Source organism: Emydura macquarii, unplaced genomic scaffold (genome assembly GCF_026122565.2).
Source record: "Emydura macquarii macquarii isolate MOO-44397 ecotype Brisbane River unplaced genomic scaffold, CSIRO-AGI_Emac_v2 contig_1253, whole genome shotgun sequence".
NCBI classification, from domain to species: Eukaryota; Metazoa; Chordata; order Testudines; family Chelidae; genus Emydura; species Emydura macquarii.
This window is the reverse complement of record NW_027131390.1, coordinates 59,265,069-59,280,374: the sequence shown is the minus strand read 5'-3', so window position 1 is coordinate 59,280,374 and position 15,306 is coordinate 59,265,069. Positions and strand designations below refer to the sequence as shown.

The 15,306-nt window shown below is 40.7% G+C and overlaps 1 protein-coding gene across 1 annotated transcript in view; it reads right to left on the bottom strand.

The window, feature by feature from the left end:
• BOLL (boule homolog, RNA binding protein) overlaps window positions 1-15,306 on the bottom strand; it is an 80,860-nt gene that overhangs the window by 43,747 nt on the left and 21,807 nt on the right. Inside the window, exons 5-7 of the mRNA XM_067549834.1 lie at window positions 11,908-11,962; window positions 8,631-8,706; window positions 1,753-1,880 (exon numbers count right to left, since the gene is read on the bottom strand). Coding sequence (XP_067405935.1) covers window positions 1,753-1,880; window positions 8,631-8,706; window positions 11,908-11,962 — 259 coding nt within the window. The remainder of the gene's footprint in view (window positions 1-1,752; window positions 1,881-8,630; window positions 8,707-11,907; window positions 11,963-15,306) is intronic.

The window sequence follows — 15,306 nt, the reverse complement described above, 5'->3', positions numbered from 1 at the left end:
GACATGCCCTTCCCCGAGGCGCCTGAAACAGAGTGTATGGCCGTTTGAGATGGGTATCGTGTCTCAACAGGAACCATATCTTTTAAAGCCTGGGAAACTAGGCATTATGGAATAGTTTCTCCTTCCTAAAAGGGAAACTATCTAAAAAGAGAGGAAAAAATGACTTTTTAAAAAACTAAGTATTTACTATCTTACTCTAAAACTAACTTATTCTGACTAAACTACTAATGTTATATTAATGTCTATACTAATTTCAACTATTTTCTAGGTTTGTCAGCAACACTGCTGCAGATCTCCGTCTCAGGTTGGGAACAGCTGAGAAAGAACTGAGGGGGCTAGGTCATGCCAATGGCGCCATGAAATGATCATCGCGCATGTATGACCTGGACGGACACAGCTGCAGAAAACTCTCCATTTGATGGCATCAGGACACATCGACACTTGAAGTGGAACACCCACAGAGACCTCACTTGAAGAAGAAAGGACACAGTGCAGGTCAGAGATGTGACTGAAAATTCTTTGATTTACTCTGTGAAGCTAAAGAAGATTTGGGTAGGAAGTGGTCCAGAGGGTTGGATGCTTAGCACCCTAAGGAGCAGAGTGGAGAGGGTATGCCTGGACTTGCCTATCCATTCCAAGAGGAAATTACAACCACAAGAGCTCAGAACCTAGCTGGAAAAGACCTTAACCATTCAAGAGCCCCGAAGTCCCTATGCTAAAGGGAAGGACTGGAAACCCTGAAGGGGGCAGAAGGCTTAAAGACAGGATGGTGTTTTCAATGAGGAAGGCAACCTGCCACCCCTCCATCTGATCAGTAGGTGGTAATGTTGATGGTTGTTCACTTACATGGGGAAACAAGAAAAAAAAGCTGGGGTAGAGTTAGTGAGTAATAGATTGTTGTAATAAGCCATAAATCCAGTGTCTCAATTCAGTCCATGATTTTTAGTTGGCACTTACCATCCCACACTGGCAGCCCTACAGAGTAACATCAAACAATTACAACCCATATTCAATGGGGACCACATCCTGAAAGAAATCTTTCCCAAATCCTCTCTTCTGGACTTCAGACAACCTCCCAACTTCTCCATGCTCATCACCAGAAGCAAGCTCCACACAGACCAGGATACATCAACTGAAAGTGGTACCACACCCTGCCACAGCAACAGATGCAAACTCTGTAGACGTATCTCCGCTACTGAATAGAAACACTGGATTTATGGTTTATTCCAACTATCTATAACCCACTAACTCCTACCCAGTTTTTCCCCCCTCCAATCACCCTGTGAGTGAAGAGGTATTAAGGGGCCACTTCATCTTGAATGGTCCCGTGAAATATGTGTTAACTACTTACGCTAAACAATCTGTACCATTTTGTATTTAGCTGTGACACTCTGAGTACATTTCTCAGCCGAAGAAGAGCTCTGTGTAAGCTTACAAAGCTTCTCTCTCTCACCAACAGAAGTTAGTGCAATAGATATTATTTCACCCACCCTGTCTCTCTACTATCCTGAGACCAACATAGCTATAACACTGCTTACAATCAAAGATAATGTACAGTTAGCAAGTTTCACATAGTAATTAATTCTCTTCAGAATTTTATCTATTTTGTATAACAAGGGGAGAAGAAAGAAGATAGAAAATATAAGGAAAAGGCAAAAAGAAACAAGCTTCATGGAACAGAACTTTACCAGCAACCCAGCTGTGAGACATATGCCATATTCTAAAATCATAATTTTTCCAGGTATTACTTACAGGCCATGGCTGTGGAACAGATGCAACTTCAGGAGTATGAAAATAAGCTACCCCATTGTGATAAGTATAAGGATATCCAGTTGCAGTGGTCAAGTACATTGTTCCAGCTGCTGGCATGATGCTAGATCCTAAAATAAACAATGATTATTAAAATTAAATACCTAAGTATATGGTACATGCATCTAAGTATATGGTAGTGTGGCCATTAATGCATCAAGTTCTCTATTTGCAGAGGTGATGACTTTAAGAAAAGCTGTCTTTAAAGATAGATGAACCAAAGACATTTTCTTGAGGGGCTCAAAGGGAGGATCCATGAGTTTAATCAGAGCAAGGTTGAAGCCCCAAGATCTCATAGGGGGAAAAACAATGGTCATGTCTTTCAGGACCATAGACACAGCATAATCAGAAAATATAGGTCTGTGTTTAATATGCCTCTGGAGAGTTGAACTGACAGCTAAATGCCTGTTAACCCTGGATTTAAGAAGAAGGAAATGGTCCAGTGTCCTGAGGTCAACTTGGGGAGCCTTCAAAACCATTTCCAATGGTGACAAAGCTGCCAAATTCAAAGATTTGAATCAGAGAGGTAGGTGCAGAAGCAGAGTCAAGTGCTTGAAAAGTATGTGGTGGATCCCCACTCAAGCACAGGGAGAGAAAAAGGGTTCTTGGGATCCAGAGTAGAGAAGTATCCTGGTTGATTTGTGTTGAGAGGTCTGTCACTGGAGATATATCTCAAAGAGATAGCTATGTCATTAAAAGTCTCCAAAATACTCCTGTGTTGGAGAGTAAGAGAAAGATGATAGCTCTTCCTCTTCTTTTGTTAGTACCCCCATCAGTGGGTAGAAGTGCTTTCTCTTCTCTTTCTGATTTCCCAGAGGAATCCTGTGGTGCTGTGACTGATGTATTGGTGCTGGAGGATATGTCCAGTATAGGTCTTTGTGCTGGCAGGAAGGGCAGCGGTGCTGGAGGAAGGGTCAGACCTGGGACTATTCAAGCCTTATGTGACGGTGCCTGCTCAGTTTTTAGTGTTTTGCCATAAACAATTTTGATGCCACACAACTGACAGGGCTGAGCAGTGGTTGCTGAGGGAGTCACTTTATGGGGCCAAGTAGATTCCAGTCTCATGCCTTTGTTGGAAGGTGCCACAGAAACCTGAATAGAAGGGTTTGTCCCACAGGAGAGGACCTCAGGATTGAGGGTGGCCTTGACACCAGTCATAGGCCTGCCACAATATCAGACTGTACATATTCTGAGGCCAGATAAGTAAAGTCTCTCTCCCTTCTGGCCTGAGGAGTAAAGGCATGGCAATGGGCAAGAGAGTCATTTTTACCCAAAGACAGAAGGGACTAGATGGGGGTATCAGACTCAGGAATTGCTGGGCAAGAAGAGCATCTCTTGAAGCCCTTATGCCATAGTTCTGGTAAAGAAGCCCAGAGACAGGATAGGGAAATGGCTAATTACACTATTCTAAAATAAACTAATTAAGATACACTATGCTAACTATTTACAGACTTGCAAGCAAAGGTTATAAAGTGGTCTAGTCCTGTGAACAGGATATAGTGAGTTCTGTCTGTTCTCTGCAATAGTAGAGAAGGAGCTGAGTCAGTTAGGGTATGCACTCCCTTATACAGAATAGGGTGATGATATCATTCTTGTGTATACTCAATGCAAACAGCTTTTCAAGGGAGTTTGGCAGCTCAATGGCAGTAGGTGCCAAACCCACAAGATATAACACACAGAGGCCCTTAGAGAAGGGCAAAATGTTTTACACTCCATTTACTTCGTAAAAACAAAACTCTAATATAGAAAAAGCAATTACTGAAGGTACTGAAATATTACTGTCCTGGGTAAGCTAAGCCTTTCATCTATGGATTCATATTCTTTAACTTATTCAGTACGTTTTCAAAGTCTTCCCAAAACTTCAAAAATGGAAATTAAAGAAACAAGGGATGTAAATTTTGGATAAGTGTATAAGACTTTGAGTGTTCTTTTGTGTTAAATCAAAACAATCTTAACAACAGAGCTGGTTGAAAAATTTCCAAATTCCCAATGTCAACAAATTTTTCATCCATTTTAAACATAAAAAAATCAAGTTTTCATCAATTTAGTTTTTCAATTAACTCTACTTAACAGTACCTAAAAACTGTTCATAAAGTTTTTATTATGAATAATCTTTTGATATAAGAAAATAAAATCCTGAACACTCAAAGCTATCTGTTTGGATCAAAATGAAGTTAGTCATTAACTAAACTTCATAAATCATGATCAATATTAGAAACACCTAAAAAGGTAAAAGTAAGAAAGGGGAACTAAACAATTCAACAAATGCTACTACAAAAGTCAAAAATAAAGGCAGAAAAATAAGTAGTTGACAATCCTATCAATCTTGGAAGTTCATACTTTGGTATCAGATAAACAAATCCTGCAGGTAGAAGTATTAACAAGCCAAACCTGTGGGAGACCAACCATAAATTCACAGAAACTAGAGACAGTAAAAACCTATTTCATCCTCTGCCAATTCAGTATCCCCTATGATACATTTACTAGTACAACGTCCAGTCAACTTAAAAATATTTCAAGCAATGTGGCTTTCATTACTTCTCTTGTGAGACCACCCCACACCCTAACAGATTTCAGTCTCTGTAATTTATTTCTGATATTCAGCCTAAATTTTCCCTTTCTTAATTGCATTCTTTTGCTGCTGATTACAGCCCTCCACTCTCCTAAGTAGTTGCTCTCTTCTCTTGTGTTTACACTTTTCAGATATTTGCAGGCTATTGTCAAACACCAAACCAACCCTTAATCAAAGCTTAATTAGGGTATACATAATAATTCTTATAACATTCACTCATTAGGTCAGTTCCTTTAGGTCCCTAACCAAATTTGTTACTCTTCTCTAAATTGCCTCCACTTTGACTGTCGGGTCTTTTTGGTAATAGGGTGCCCACAAGTAAATAGAATATTTCAAATGTGTTTGCTTCAAAGACACACACAGAGGGACTATTACCTTCCTATTCCATAACATGATGCCTTTTGTGTATACAAGCCCATAACCACATTGCTGATTTTTTTTTGCTGATATATCACAGTAATATCAGATATGGAAATATCTTCCTTCTCTTGTAAAAATACAGAAAAGGGGACAACTTACTATATAAAAATTTTTTGAAAAGTTTTTGAAGAACTGAAACAGCACTACATCAATCCTGTAGCAATACGGGGCAAGTGACATTGCCTCTCATAGTGCAACCTCTGGAGTAGGTAAAAGGAACATATGCCACCCACAATATACTATCTTGTTTAAGTCTCTTCATTGTGGCTGTAGAACTAATTCACTCTCACTTCTTGCCATCCCTAAACCGTGCACTTGCCATCCCTAAACAGTGGCTGTGATTGTATCGCTACTTCCTCATCATGGCTCTGGCCACACCAGCATATCTGAATCCACTGCTGTGCTACCACTGACTATTCTTCAACAGCTGTGACTTTTGAACATAGTTTCACATGGCACACATGGGGAGTTAATGTTGCTTAGAGCAACATATGTAGCATGTCAATATAACATTTGCCCTGTTTCCAACAGGAAAATGCAATATACAGCAGTCTGTCAATTAGGCCTGGTCTATACTAAACTGTTTTGTTGTCCAAAGTCGGCTTTTTTCGACAAAACAGTGTTGGTATACATACTGCCCCCATATGCTTCCCATTCCCTTGCGCAGCCGGGATGCATGTTAATGCATACCGAGATTTCATAGGTATCTTCCAGTGAGATCTCTGGGAAACTTTCCTGGAGGTATTCGCCAATCCTCTGCCTTTTCTTCCCCCATTGTAGGACGCTTTCCCATGCCAATCGGCAATCACATGTGCAAGGACCAAAGTGGCGCACAGGCAAGCGGCATAGGGACATATTTTGAAGCTCCTTGCAGAAAGGAGATGCACCCTAGCATCCCTGTTTACTCAGGAGCAAAATATCTGTTTCTATGGCACCAGGATGTGGAAATGGTGGCACAATTTGAAATTTTGTCCCTATGTACCTATCATTTATGCTCAAGCAACCACCCCCCTCCAACCCTCCCTGGCAAAACTTACCATTCTCAGGCTGATCATGGAGCTGTGCTCTTCCCAGGGTAAGTGAGAAAAAGAGGTGTTTTTAACAATAATGTATCTATAGAGTTAGGGCACACACAGTAATGCTTCTGTTCATTGTTTCTTGTGCTTCTGCCTTCACAGCTAACCACTCCACACTAGCAGAGCGCCTCCGGCTGATAAGGAAGCAACCTTAGAGAAGCAAAGAGAAGATGTTCCAAGAACTCCTCCAGTCCTCTGAGACGGCAAAAAGAGAAAAAAGGGCATGGAGACAATCTGTGTCCAAAAGTCAGAGACTTGATAGATAGGAAAGGGGGGAAACCATGACCGAGTGCTGGCAGGTCATGATCACACAATCAAGACCATGGTGGAGCAGACAGTTGCTAAAGACAATTGTGAGACTGCAGACAGAGTTGATGCATGTTCACTCCCCCCTTACAGCTATTACAGAACTGCTTTCCATGCACTCCTCAAACTTTCCCCCCCCCACATTCCTACCAAACTCCTGGCCTGCCTTGATCGCTTACACTCTTGACCCATTACACTCCACCCCTTCAGACAGCTATGAGAGCAACAGCTGGACATACACCCAGCTGTCATAGTTTACACTGCCCCTCACTGGTTTCTCCCCTCCAGCCCCATGTTTTGTTTGTGGTTGTAAACTGTTTTCATTCAATAAAGACAAAGTGTGAGAACAATAAGTACTCTTCATTTCTGTTTTGCACATGGTACTTTCACCTTGCACTGATACACAGCTCAAGCTGGATAGCTGTCATAGTGACTCAGCGCTGTTCACAGAAACCCCTTATCGGTTCCCATTCTCTAAATGGGGCCTCAATGCCTCCCTGATCCAAATGGCCCCTGTTGGGCCCCTCTAATACTCGTAGCATCAGGATGTGTATAGTCAGATGTAAGGCGATCTGCCTCTGCAGTCCATCCAGGGGCAAACTTTTTGCCCTTAGCTTCACATAAATTATGAAGCACAGAGCAGGTGGTGATAATCATGGGAATATTGTCCTCATTTAGGTCTAGCCTGCAATAAAGGCATATCCAGCAAGCTTTTAATCTGCCAATGCACATTTAATGGTCATATGGCACCTACTCAGCCTGTTATTGAAGCGCTTCTTGCTGCTATCTGGGTTGCACATGTAAGGCTTCATGACCCATGGCATTAATGGGTAGGCTGGGTCTCCCAGGATCACTATGGGCATCTCAGTATCTCCCATTGGGATCTTTGGTCTGGAAAGAGAATCCCTGCTTGGAGCTTCCTGTACAGGCCAGTATTCCTGAAAATGCATGTGTTATGCACCTTCATTGACCAACCCGCATTGATGTCAGTGAAATGCCCACGGTGATCCACAAGCGCCTGCAGTACCACAGAGAAGTACTCCTTTCTACTGATGTACTCTGTCGCAAAATAGTCCAGGGCTAAAATTGGGATATGCCTGCCATCTACCTCCCCACCACAGTTAGGGAATCCCATCACCACAAACCCATCTACTATTTCACAAACACTTCCCAGAGTCACAGTCCTTCGTAGCAGAATGTGGTTAATGGCCCTGAATACTTGCAATAACACAAGGCTAATGGTGGACTTCCTGACTCCAAGTTGATTACCAACTGACCGGTAGCAGTCTGGAGTTGCAAGCTTTCACACAGCAATCGCCACGTGTTTCTCGACCGAGAGGGCAGCTCTCATTCTGGTGTCTTTGCACCACAGGGCGGAAGTGAGCTCCGCACATAGTTCCATGAAAGTGGCTTTGTGCATTCCAAAGTTCTGCAGCCACTGCTCATCATCCCAGACCTGCATAACGATGCGATCCCACTACTCAGTGCTTGTTTCAAGTGCCCAAAAGTGGTGGTGCACTGTGTGCAGATGCTCCATCAATGCAAACAATAATGAAGTTCTGTTCATTTGCACGCACACAGTAGGTCAGGCGCATCAGATTCCTGTCCGAATGGGAGTTCATGATATACTGTGCGATCAGCCGTGAAATATTCAGAATGCTGACAGCAACAGTGGAGAGCAGTGCAGGATCCATCCTTTCAGATAGAGATGGCTGGCGCTCAGGAAATATAGCCATTGAAAAATGCCACAAAATGCAGCTTGGAATGCAAGGAATGATGGGATAGAAATCAATGCATCATGGAACGTTGAGCCTGCAGCCATGATGCACTGCGATCCTCTCCAGCTTCTCACAACTCCTAGTGGCACAAGGTGGTGAGTTGCACAGTGGAATAGCTGCCCACAGTGCACCGCTCTCTATGTCAATCTAGAGCACCCAGAATGGACGTGCTTTGGGGACACAGTAAGTGCTGTGTGGACAGGCGCAAGTGCTGTAATTACAGCGCTTTCTGATCACTAATGTTACTAATGTCCACAAACCTTTCTACAAGACAAGGCCTCATCTTATCCTGCAGTTAGAACTCATCTGTCTTTAGCTTTAAGGCTCTGTTACCATAAGGGCTTGTGGCAGCTAGAAAGGAGCATATTGCCATACCAAAGAGTCATATTCCATGCAGCCTACCCCCACCCAAGTGAGTACAGCTTTCCTCCATCAGATCCCTTCCATGCAACATACAAAGGAACATACTGTGGGGATTAAAGGAACAAGAGATGCCTGGAAATCCTGATTCTTTGACATTTTTGTTAGTATGTCAGTGGTTCCACCTGCTGACTATTCTGAGCATATTCAATGCTCTGGATTAGTACAGTACTGGTCCAACACCAATTTTTGGTTAAAAGAGTTATATTTACAACATGTACAGCTAAAGAATATAGTGAAAATACATACGAGGAATCCCTACTTGTTGTTTTCTTATTGCTGGACCAATATTCAGTTTCTTATCCTTATAATTAAGTTTTTCAGCCTAAAACAAAACAAAACAAAAAATACTTAATATTCAGTACTTTTACTTTTTATTTTTTGGGTGCATATAACTACTGAAAGTAAAATGAGAAGTAGATGATAGTGAGCACACCCAACAAGCTTCTTTCAGATCTCTGATAGTGTACCTCAAATACTAAAGAAACACTTTCTGTTTAAGTCCTTGGCTTCCTGTAGGCAAAAATTACTAGTTTTGCCAAACTAATATGTACATGGTGCTTATTGTGATTTGGGAAAATGTTAATTAAAAATAACTTCTGATTGCTAATGGAGCTTCCTGACCAGCTACCAAAGATATCAATAACTGCTAATAAAAACATCAATTTTACTTTTTTCCTTTTAAAAATAAAGGTCATTATGAAAAATATATTTGAGTTTACTTTGAAAAAAATTTAAATATATTAAAATATGCAATTAATATACTGCAGGGCTACTATATATTTTATAAAAGATGACAGAAATAATTCACTTCAAGCAAAGGGCCAAATTACAAGATGATGTGTAAAATAATGTGTAGCACAGGGCTCGTTTACACAACAAATTACTGCACAGAAAGCCAGAGTGCAAATCTAGAGTGCACCAACTTGCTGTGCAGGAACGTCTCATATGGACACTGCTATAGAACACTGAAAGTCCTGGAATGCAACTTGGCAGGACTTTCAGTATGCTGTGACAGGGTCCACACAACATGTTACTGTGAAGCAAGCTGGTGTGCTGTAAATTCACTCTGAGGCTTGCAACACAGTAACATGCCATGTAGGCAAGCTTAGACCTTAGTCTTTAAGACCACATCTACACTTACAAGCTTACAGTGGCATACCTGTACCAATACTGCTGTGCTACTGAAAGAGCGCTAATGTAGCCACATTATGCCGACAGGAGAAAGCTCTCCCGTAGACATAATAAAACCAGCTCAATGAGTGGTGGTAGCTATGTCAGTGGGAGAGTACCTAGTGCTAGGGTAGACATGGCTTAAGACTCTTAGACCTACTTAGACTTACTCTACTGAAGTGGAGAAAGGAGAAAGGGCGTGTCTACACCTGAAATGCTTAAGTGGCATAGCTGCATCTCTGCATCTACACTGATGGGAAGGTTTTTCCCACTGGCACAGCTAATCCATCTTCCTGAGAGGTGATAAACTGGGGTTGACAGAAGAATGTTTCTGTCAACACAGTGCTGTGTAAACTGGGGGTTAGGTCAGCTTAACTATGCTGTTCAAGGATGTAGATTTTTCACATCCTGTGTGACATAGTTAAGCTTACTTCATTTTCTAGTGTAGACCAGGCCAAAGTGTAAATTAAAGTGGGGTGGGGTTACTTTTATTTACATCTTCTTTCAGCTCCTCAGCATGTAAAGGAAAACAACAAACGTGACTCTGCAAAAAATACTATCAAATGCACAAAGTAAACAAACTGAAAACTTTCTTTAATTTCTTTCACTTATAGTAGATTTAAATATTACTTGTAACTACACTAGTTTAAATAAAAATCAGACAGCAATGTGATTTTTAAATTCTCAGGGGTCCCTTTTATCTTGCTTCTGCAAAAGAAGATCTGGAGAAACCAGAGGACCTGATTCTCAATTGCCATTCCACATTGTGTAGTCATTTACGCACCGGTGTAAAATGCTATCAAATCAGAATCAGGATGTCCACTGCCAGAGCTATGAGAGCCAAGTACCAGATACAACATTTGGGAGCTAACAATAAAACCTCAAATCTTTTGCAGCTTTATTATCCAGAATATTTATTTAAAGAAAGATAAAAGGAAATGTATAAAGATATCAGTTTCAGTCCAGTACAAAGGCAATGGCCAGAGAAAAGAATACTTTCCTCCTGTGAGCCCCAATTCAGCAAGATATTTAAGCGCTTGCCTAATACTAAGCATGGCTTATGTGCTTAAAAGTTAAGCTTGTGGTTTGCTGGATTTGAGCCCTAGAAAAACAAATGATGGTGTTCTCTTTCATGGCATATGTAGCTATTTAATGGAAAGCAATTAGTGAGACATGAGAACGAATGTACAGTTTCCAGAGCCAAATTGCTTCTTGACACAGGTAATGGGAACAAACTCCTCAATGATAATTGATGTAATATTATTACACATTGGTATTATCAGTCAGAATTTGGACTGCTTTTATATATATGTGTATGTATATATTATTTTAACTAGAGTTGGTCAAATAATGGGAAATACTATTTCATGAAAATTTCATTAAGAATTTCCCAGCTTTTTTAAATAAGATTTTCAATAAAAGTTTCAATATTTTAAAAATTTCAACCAGCTCTACTTGTTGATTGGTCTCCACTCAGTCTAGAAGAGGATTTTCTTGGGGTAATATCCTCTGGTCTTCTTCAGGGAACTTCATGAACACAACTGAGCCCATGGCTGATCCAGCCACCATAGCCCAAGCAGGCAAAGAGAACAGGTTGGAAAAGGTTAAGGTGTGGAGCCATCATGGCTTCCCATATCCTAGGAGAAATACAAGAAGGAATATCCTGGTAGTCAAGAAAGGTCCATTGGGGCAAACCTCACATGCAAAGGAGCAAGAATTAAGTGAATCTGGAAATGGGCCTCACAGATCTCAGTTTCTTGAGTGAACCTCAATGGTTCCTCCTTGATGAAAGTGAGGTCAACTTCAATTGCCCTCATGACCTCGGCCTCAACCCTAAAAATATACGTCTCCTTTAAAAATGTCATGATAGATGGATTCCCTACTCAGGAAAATCAAAGCACAAGGAGAAGAATAGATAGTATCTACCAAGGCATTAACTGGATCCACAACAAACTTCAGATCCAAGCAAGTAGTATACAGAGGAAAGGCTGAAAATGGATATTTCTATCAAAGTTAAGGTATCTGACACTGAAACATCAGTTTCACCTGCCTTATTCAGAGTCACAGACTCCCAGCACCCACCTTACCTTAACACTAAATCTCTGAGATGTTTTCTTAGATGCTTTGTGGATCCAAAAGAGAAAATAATAGTGCTACTGCTGCTTCTTCTTCACCCTTCTAAACAATGAAAGGGAACCAACAAATCTGACAGCCAACCTACACACATCCTGGGCTTCTTTAATATTTTTAAATCCAAGCAGGCAAACACAGAAGGGACAAATATCCATTGATAATGAATGTCTGTGAGTACTAATTTACCTAAAAAATGAGTATAATGATGAATATATCTTACCTCTTGTAAAATTTTTTGTGCATCTTCTTGAGTTTCAAAAGTGATGAAACCATACCTAAATAAAAATTGCATAAATTATTTTTCTTGGCATACTATTTTATAACCTAAAAGATATATATATATATATATATATACACACACACACAATACTACATTAAACTGTTAAGATTGAAAAGTAAATCAGTAAGTTATGAAATGACAAATTCTGGCCACGTATGCATGTTCATTATAATAGTCTTTGATTACATGATCACATTCTATTTTTCTCACAGGACCACTGTCTCAGTGAACAGTGCTTAATGAGCAGCTACTCAATATTTTGTTTTATACTTATTGTTCAGCATATGGCCCAAGCCTTATTTACTGCGTTGAAGACAGAAGTAACATCCTCACTTTTTTATGGTGCTCATCACTATATGACTGCTTTACAAACATTAATGAATTTATTTTCACAGCACCTGTAAGATGAGAGTGTATTATTATCCACATTTTGAAGCTGGGGAACTGGCACAGAGAAATTAAGATCAAAAGTATCCATTACATTTTGGGTGCCCGATTTGGGGGTAGGCTAACCAAACCTTTCTTTGGAGGCATAATTATTAATACCCTAATGGGCTTTTCTACAGCACTGGCTAATTGCATCTTTATTCTTCACAAATATTAATTAATTAATATTCACTGCATCCTGTGAGGTGTCAGGGTGATATTATCCCTATTTTACAGATCGGGAACTCAATATAGAAAGATTAAGGTAAAGTCTTCATTAATTTTGGATGCCCAATTTGAGATACCTGTGACCTGATTTTTCAGTGCACTTAGCATCATATAACATTCTATATGTTCAAGCACAGATTCCTATTGACCTCAGCTGCAGCTGAGAGTACCCAGCACTTCTGCAAATTAAGCACTAGGATATCAAGTGGGGCACCCAGAAAATGAGAAACACACAATTAGTGATCACCTGGGAAGAGTCTGGTTTAAGTGACTTGCCCAGCATCCCATAGGACAGATCTGTGACACGGGCAGAGATAGAATCTCATTCTACAGAGCAATATTTAATTGCTTTAACTATGAAACCATCCTTTCTCTTCCTGCAATCCACTGTCTCGTTCACTACAGAACTTCCAATTTCTGCAACAAATAAAGCAGGAGTCTTACATACAATGGCCTCCTTCACTACACAACCTAAATCATTCCCAAAGCAGGTCCATCCCCTGCAACGAATGAGACCGGAGTCCTACAGAAAAATAGTGTGTGATCATGCAATTAGAGAATGTATTACAATGCATATACACAAGAGAGCACTAACTTTTGAGTGCTTGTCTTTGGAATTTTAATGTTCTTTTAAACGGTTTTTTTTGTATATAATTTGTAAAAAAACCAACAAAAAGCAAACTGCATCATACTGATATCCACATGGTTCATCAGCAGGGTTGGAATCTACAGAATCTATACATCTATCACACAGAGCTCTGTCACTTGTGATAACTACGTAACTGATAGCTGTGGTGGTAGGTTGTCATCCTCTGTGTGGACCAGAATTCAAGGAGAATGAGACACACACTTTACCTGTGGTTTCAAAGATATTTGGTAATGGTGGAACACAGGAATCTTGGGTTTCATTCCAGGCTTTGGAGGGAAGTTTATTGTAGTGGGCACAGACTCTTCTGCACATTCCCCTTTTTTGTCCCATCCTCTCCAACTTGTCCCAGACTTTTCTCTTTCCCACACCAGCTTCTTGTTCCAGTCCAGTTCTCCTTGTGTACCCAGTTTCTGTTTCTACTCCTCAGATTTCTAATCCTAGTCCCAGTCTCTTTATTTAGCTAGTCCTAATCTCCCCACACCCCCAGTTTCTCCCCCTCCCCAAGCCTGTCCTAGTCTCCTTGCCCAACCAGTCTTCGTTCCCCCACTTCAGACTCCTTAACCAATCTGCCTCTCCCCTTCACAACACTGGCTCTTAGTCATAGTCTCCCTGTCTGGGCCCCTCATCCAGTCTCACTCCACATCTCCTGGGCCCAGTCTTTCTTGGACTATTTGAGCAATTTTCCCCGTGTCCCAGCTCCTTGGCAGATGTCTCCCCTCTCTAGTTTCCCCATCTGTTTTGGTACTTACTCCCAGTCCCTTCCTCTGAACTCATTCAATCACACTGTTCCACTCCCCTGATGCAACAAGCTCCAAGTCCCCCTACATATCTCTGACCAGCTCCTAGTCCCAGTTTCATTGCCTAACCAGACCCAGTCTTCTCCCCACCCCAACTCCGACTTTTTCTCTTCCTCTCCCACTCAAGCCACCCCACCCCCCAGGCTCTTGTCCCCTCTGCATTCAAATCAGGCAACTTCCTCCTCTATGCTGCAGGGACGAATTTGGAGGGTCATTAAGAAGACAAGAAAGATAGTCTTTCTGCTCTAAATTCAGGTGCCCGGATCCAGCATGCGCCATAGAATCCTGGATCCAAATTGCAGGAAAAGTCCTGCTCATACCTGGGCTGCAGCATGACCAGAATGATTGGAATCTTCAGGAATGTAGCTGATAAAATCTGTCTTTACTGAGCATGTGTGAACTGTGATTTTTCAAAGGCATGTAACTGAGCCAAATTTGGGGCAATTTTCATGGAGATGGCAAAAGGAACATCTCTGACACAAAGGATACCCCTCCTGCCAAATTTCAAATCTCTACTCCAAAGCATGGCGGAACTACAGCTTTTTTTAAAAAAAAGGTCATCAGAAGTTTTTAACATGGGCAAAATAATGTATTTTTTTCTAGCAGCATACTCAGAAATTTTTCCAAGTAAATTCAGCTTGAGGCAGATAGGTATCATGCAACATTTCAGTCAAAATGGTTTAAATTTGGCAAAGTTATATGCAAGTGAAAATAGGGTGTTTATAATGGGAAGGGCAGAGGAACCTTAGTAATAGGAAGTGCTAACAGACCCATCTGTAATGACTGTAAACATACCAAGTTTTACTTTTTAAGGGGGCAAAAAAAAGAATGACAATTATAAAAAAGAAGTTGGGACTCTATTTAAAAAAGTGGTAGTATATATAAAAGGCCTGGCTAACGTTGAAAGTGATAGTAAGGGGAGCTGCAAACTCAGAATGAACTTAATCATTAAAAAATAAAAATCACAAAGCATTTTGGCTACCACATATAAAAGCCATGCAACTGTGAACATCCAAAAACTGCAATATTCAAAATATGTAACAGTAATAAAATGATATCTGAAGATCTGGATACAAAGCTATCCTGTAGGTAAATTCATTGTGGTATTTCCTGCATATCAACATTTTTAAAAGCATCGCCAAAGTGTCTACTTCATTCATACTGACATCTCACTTAACGACCCATTGCTAAAGCTCTTTCGCAGTGCCAGAATTCCTTTGCAGAGTCAAAGGGCTTTAA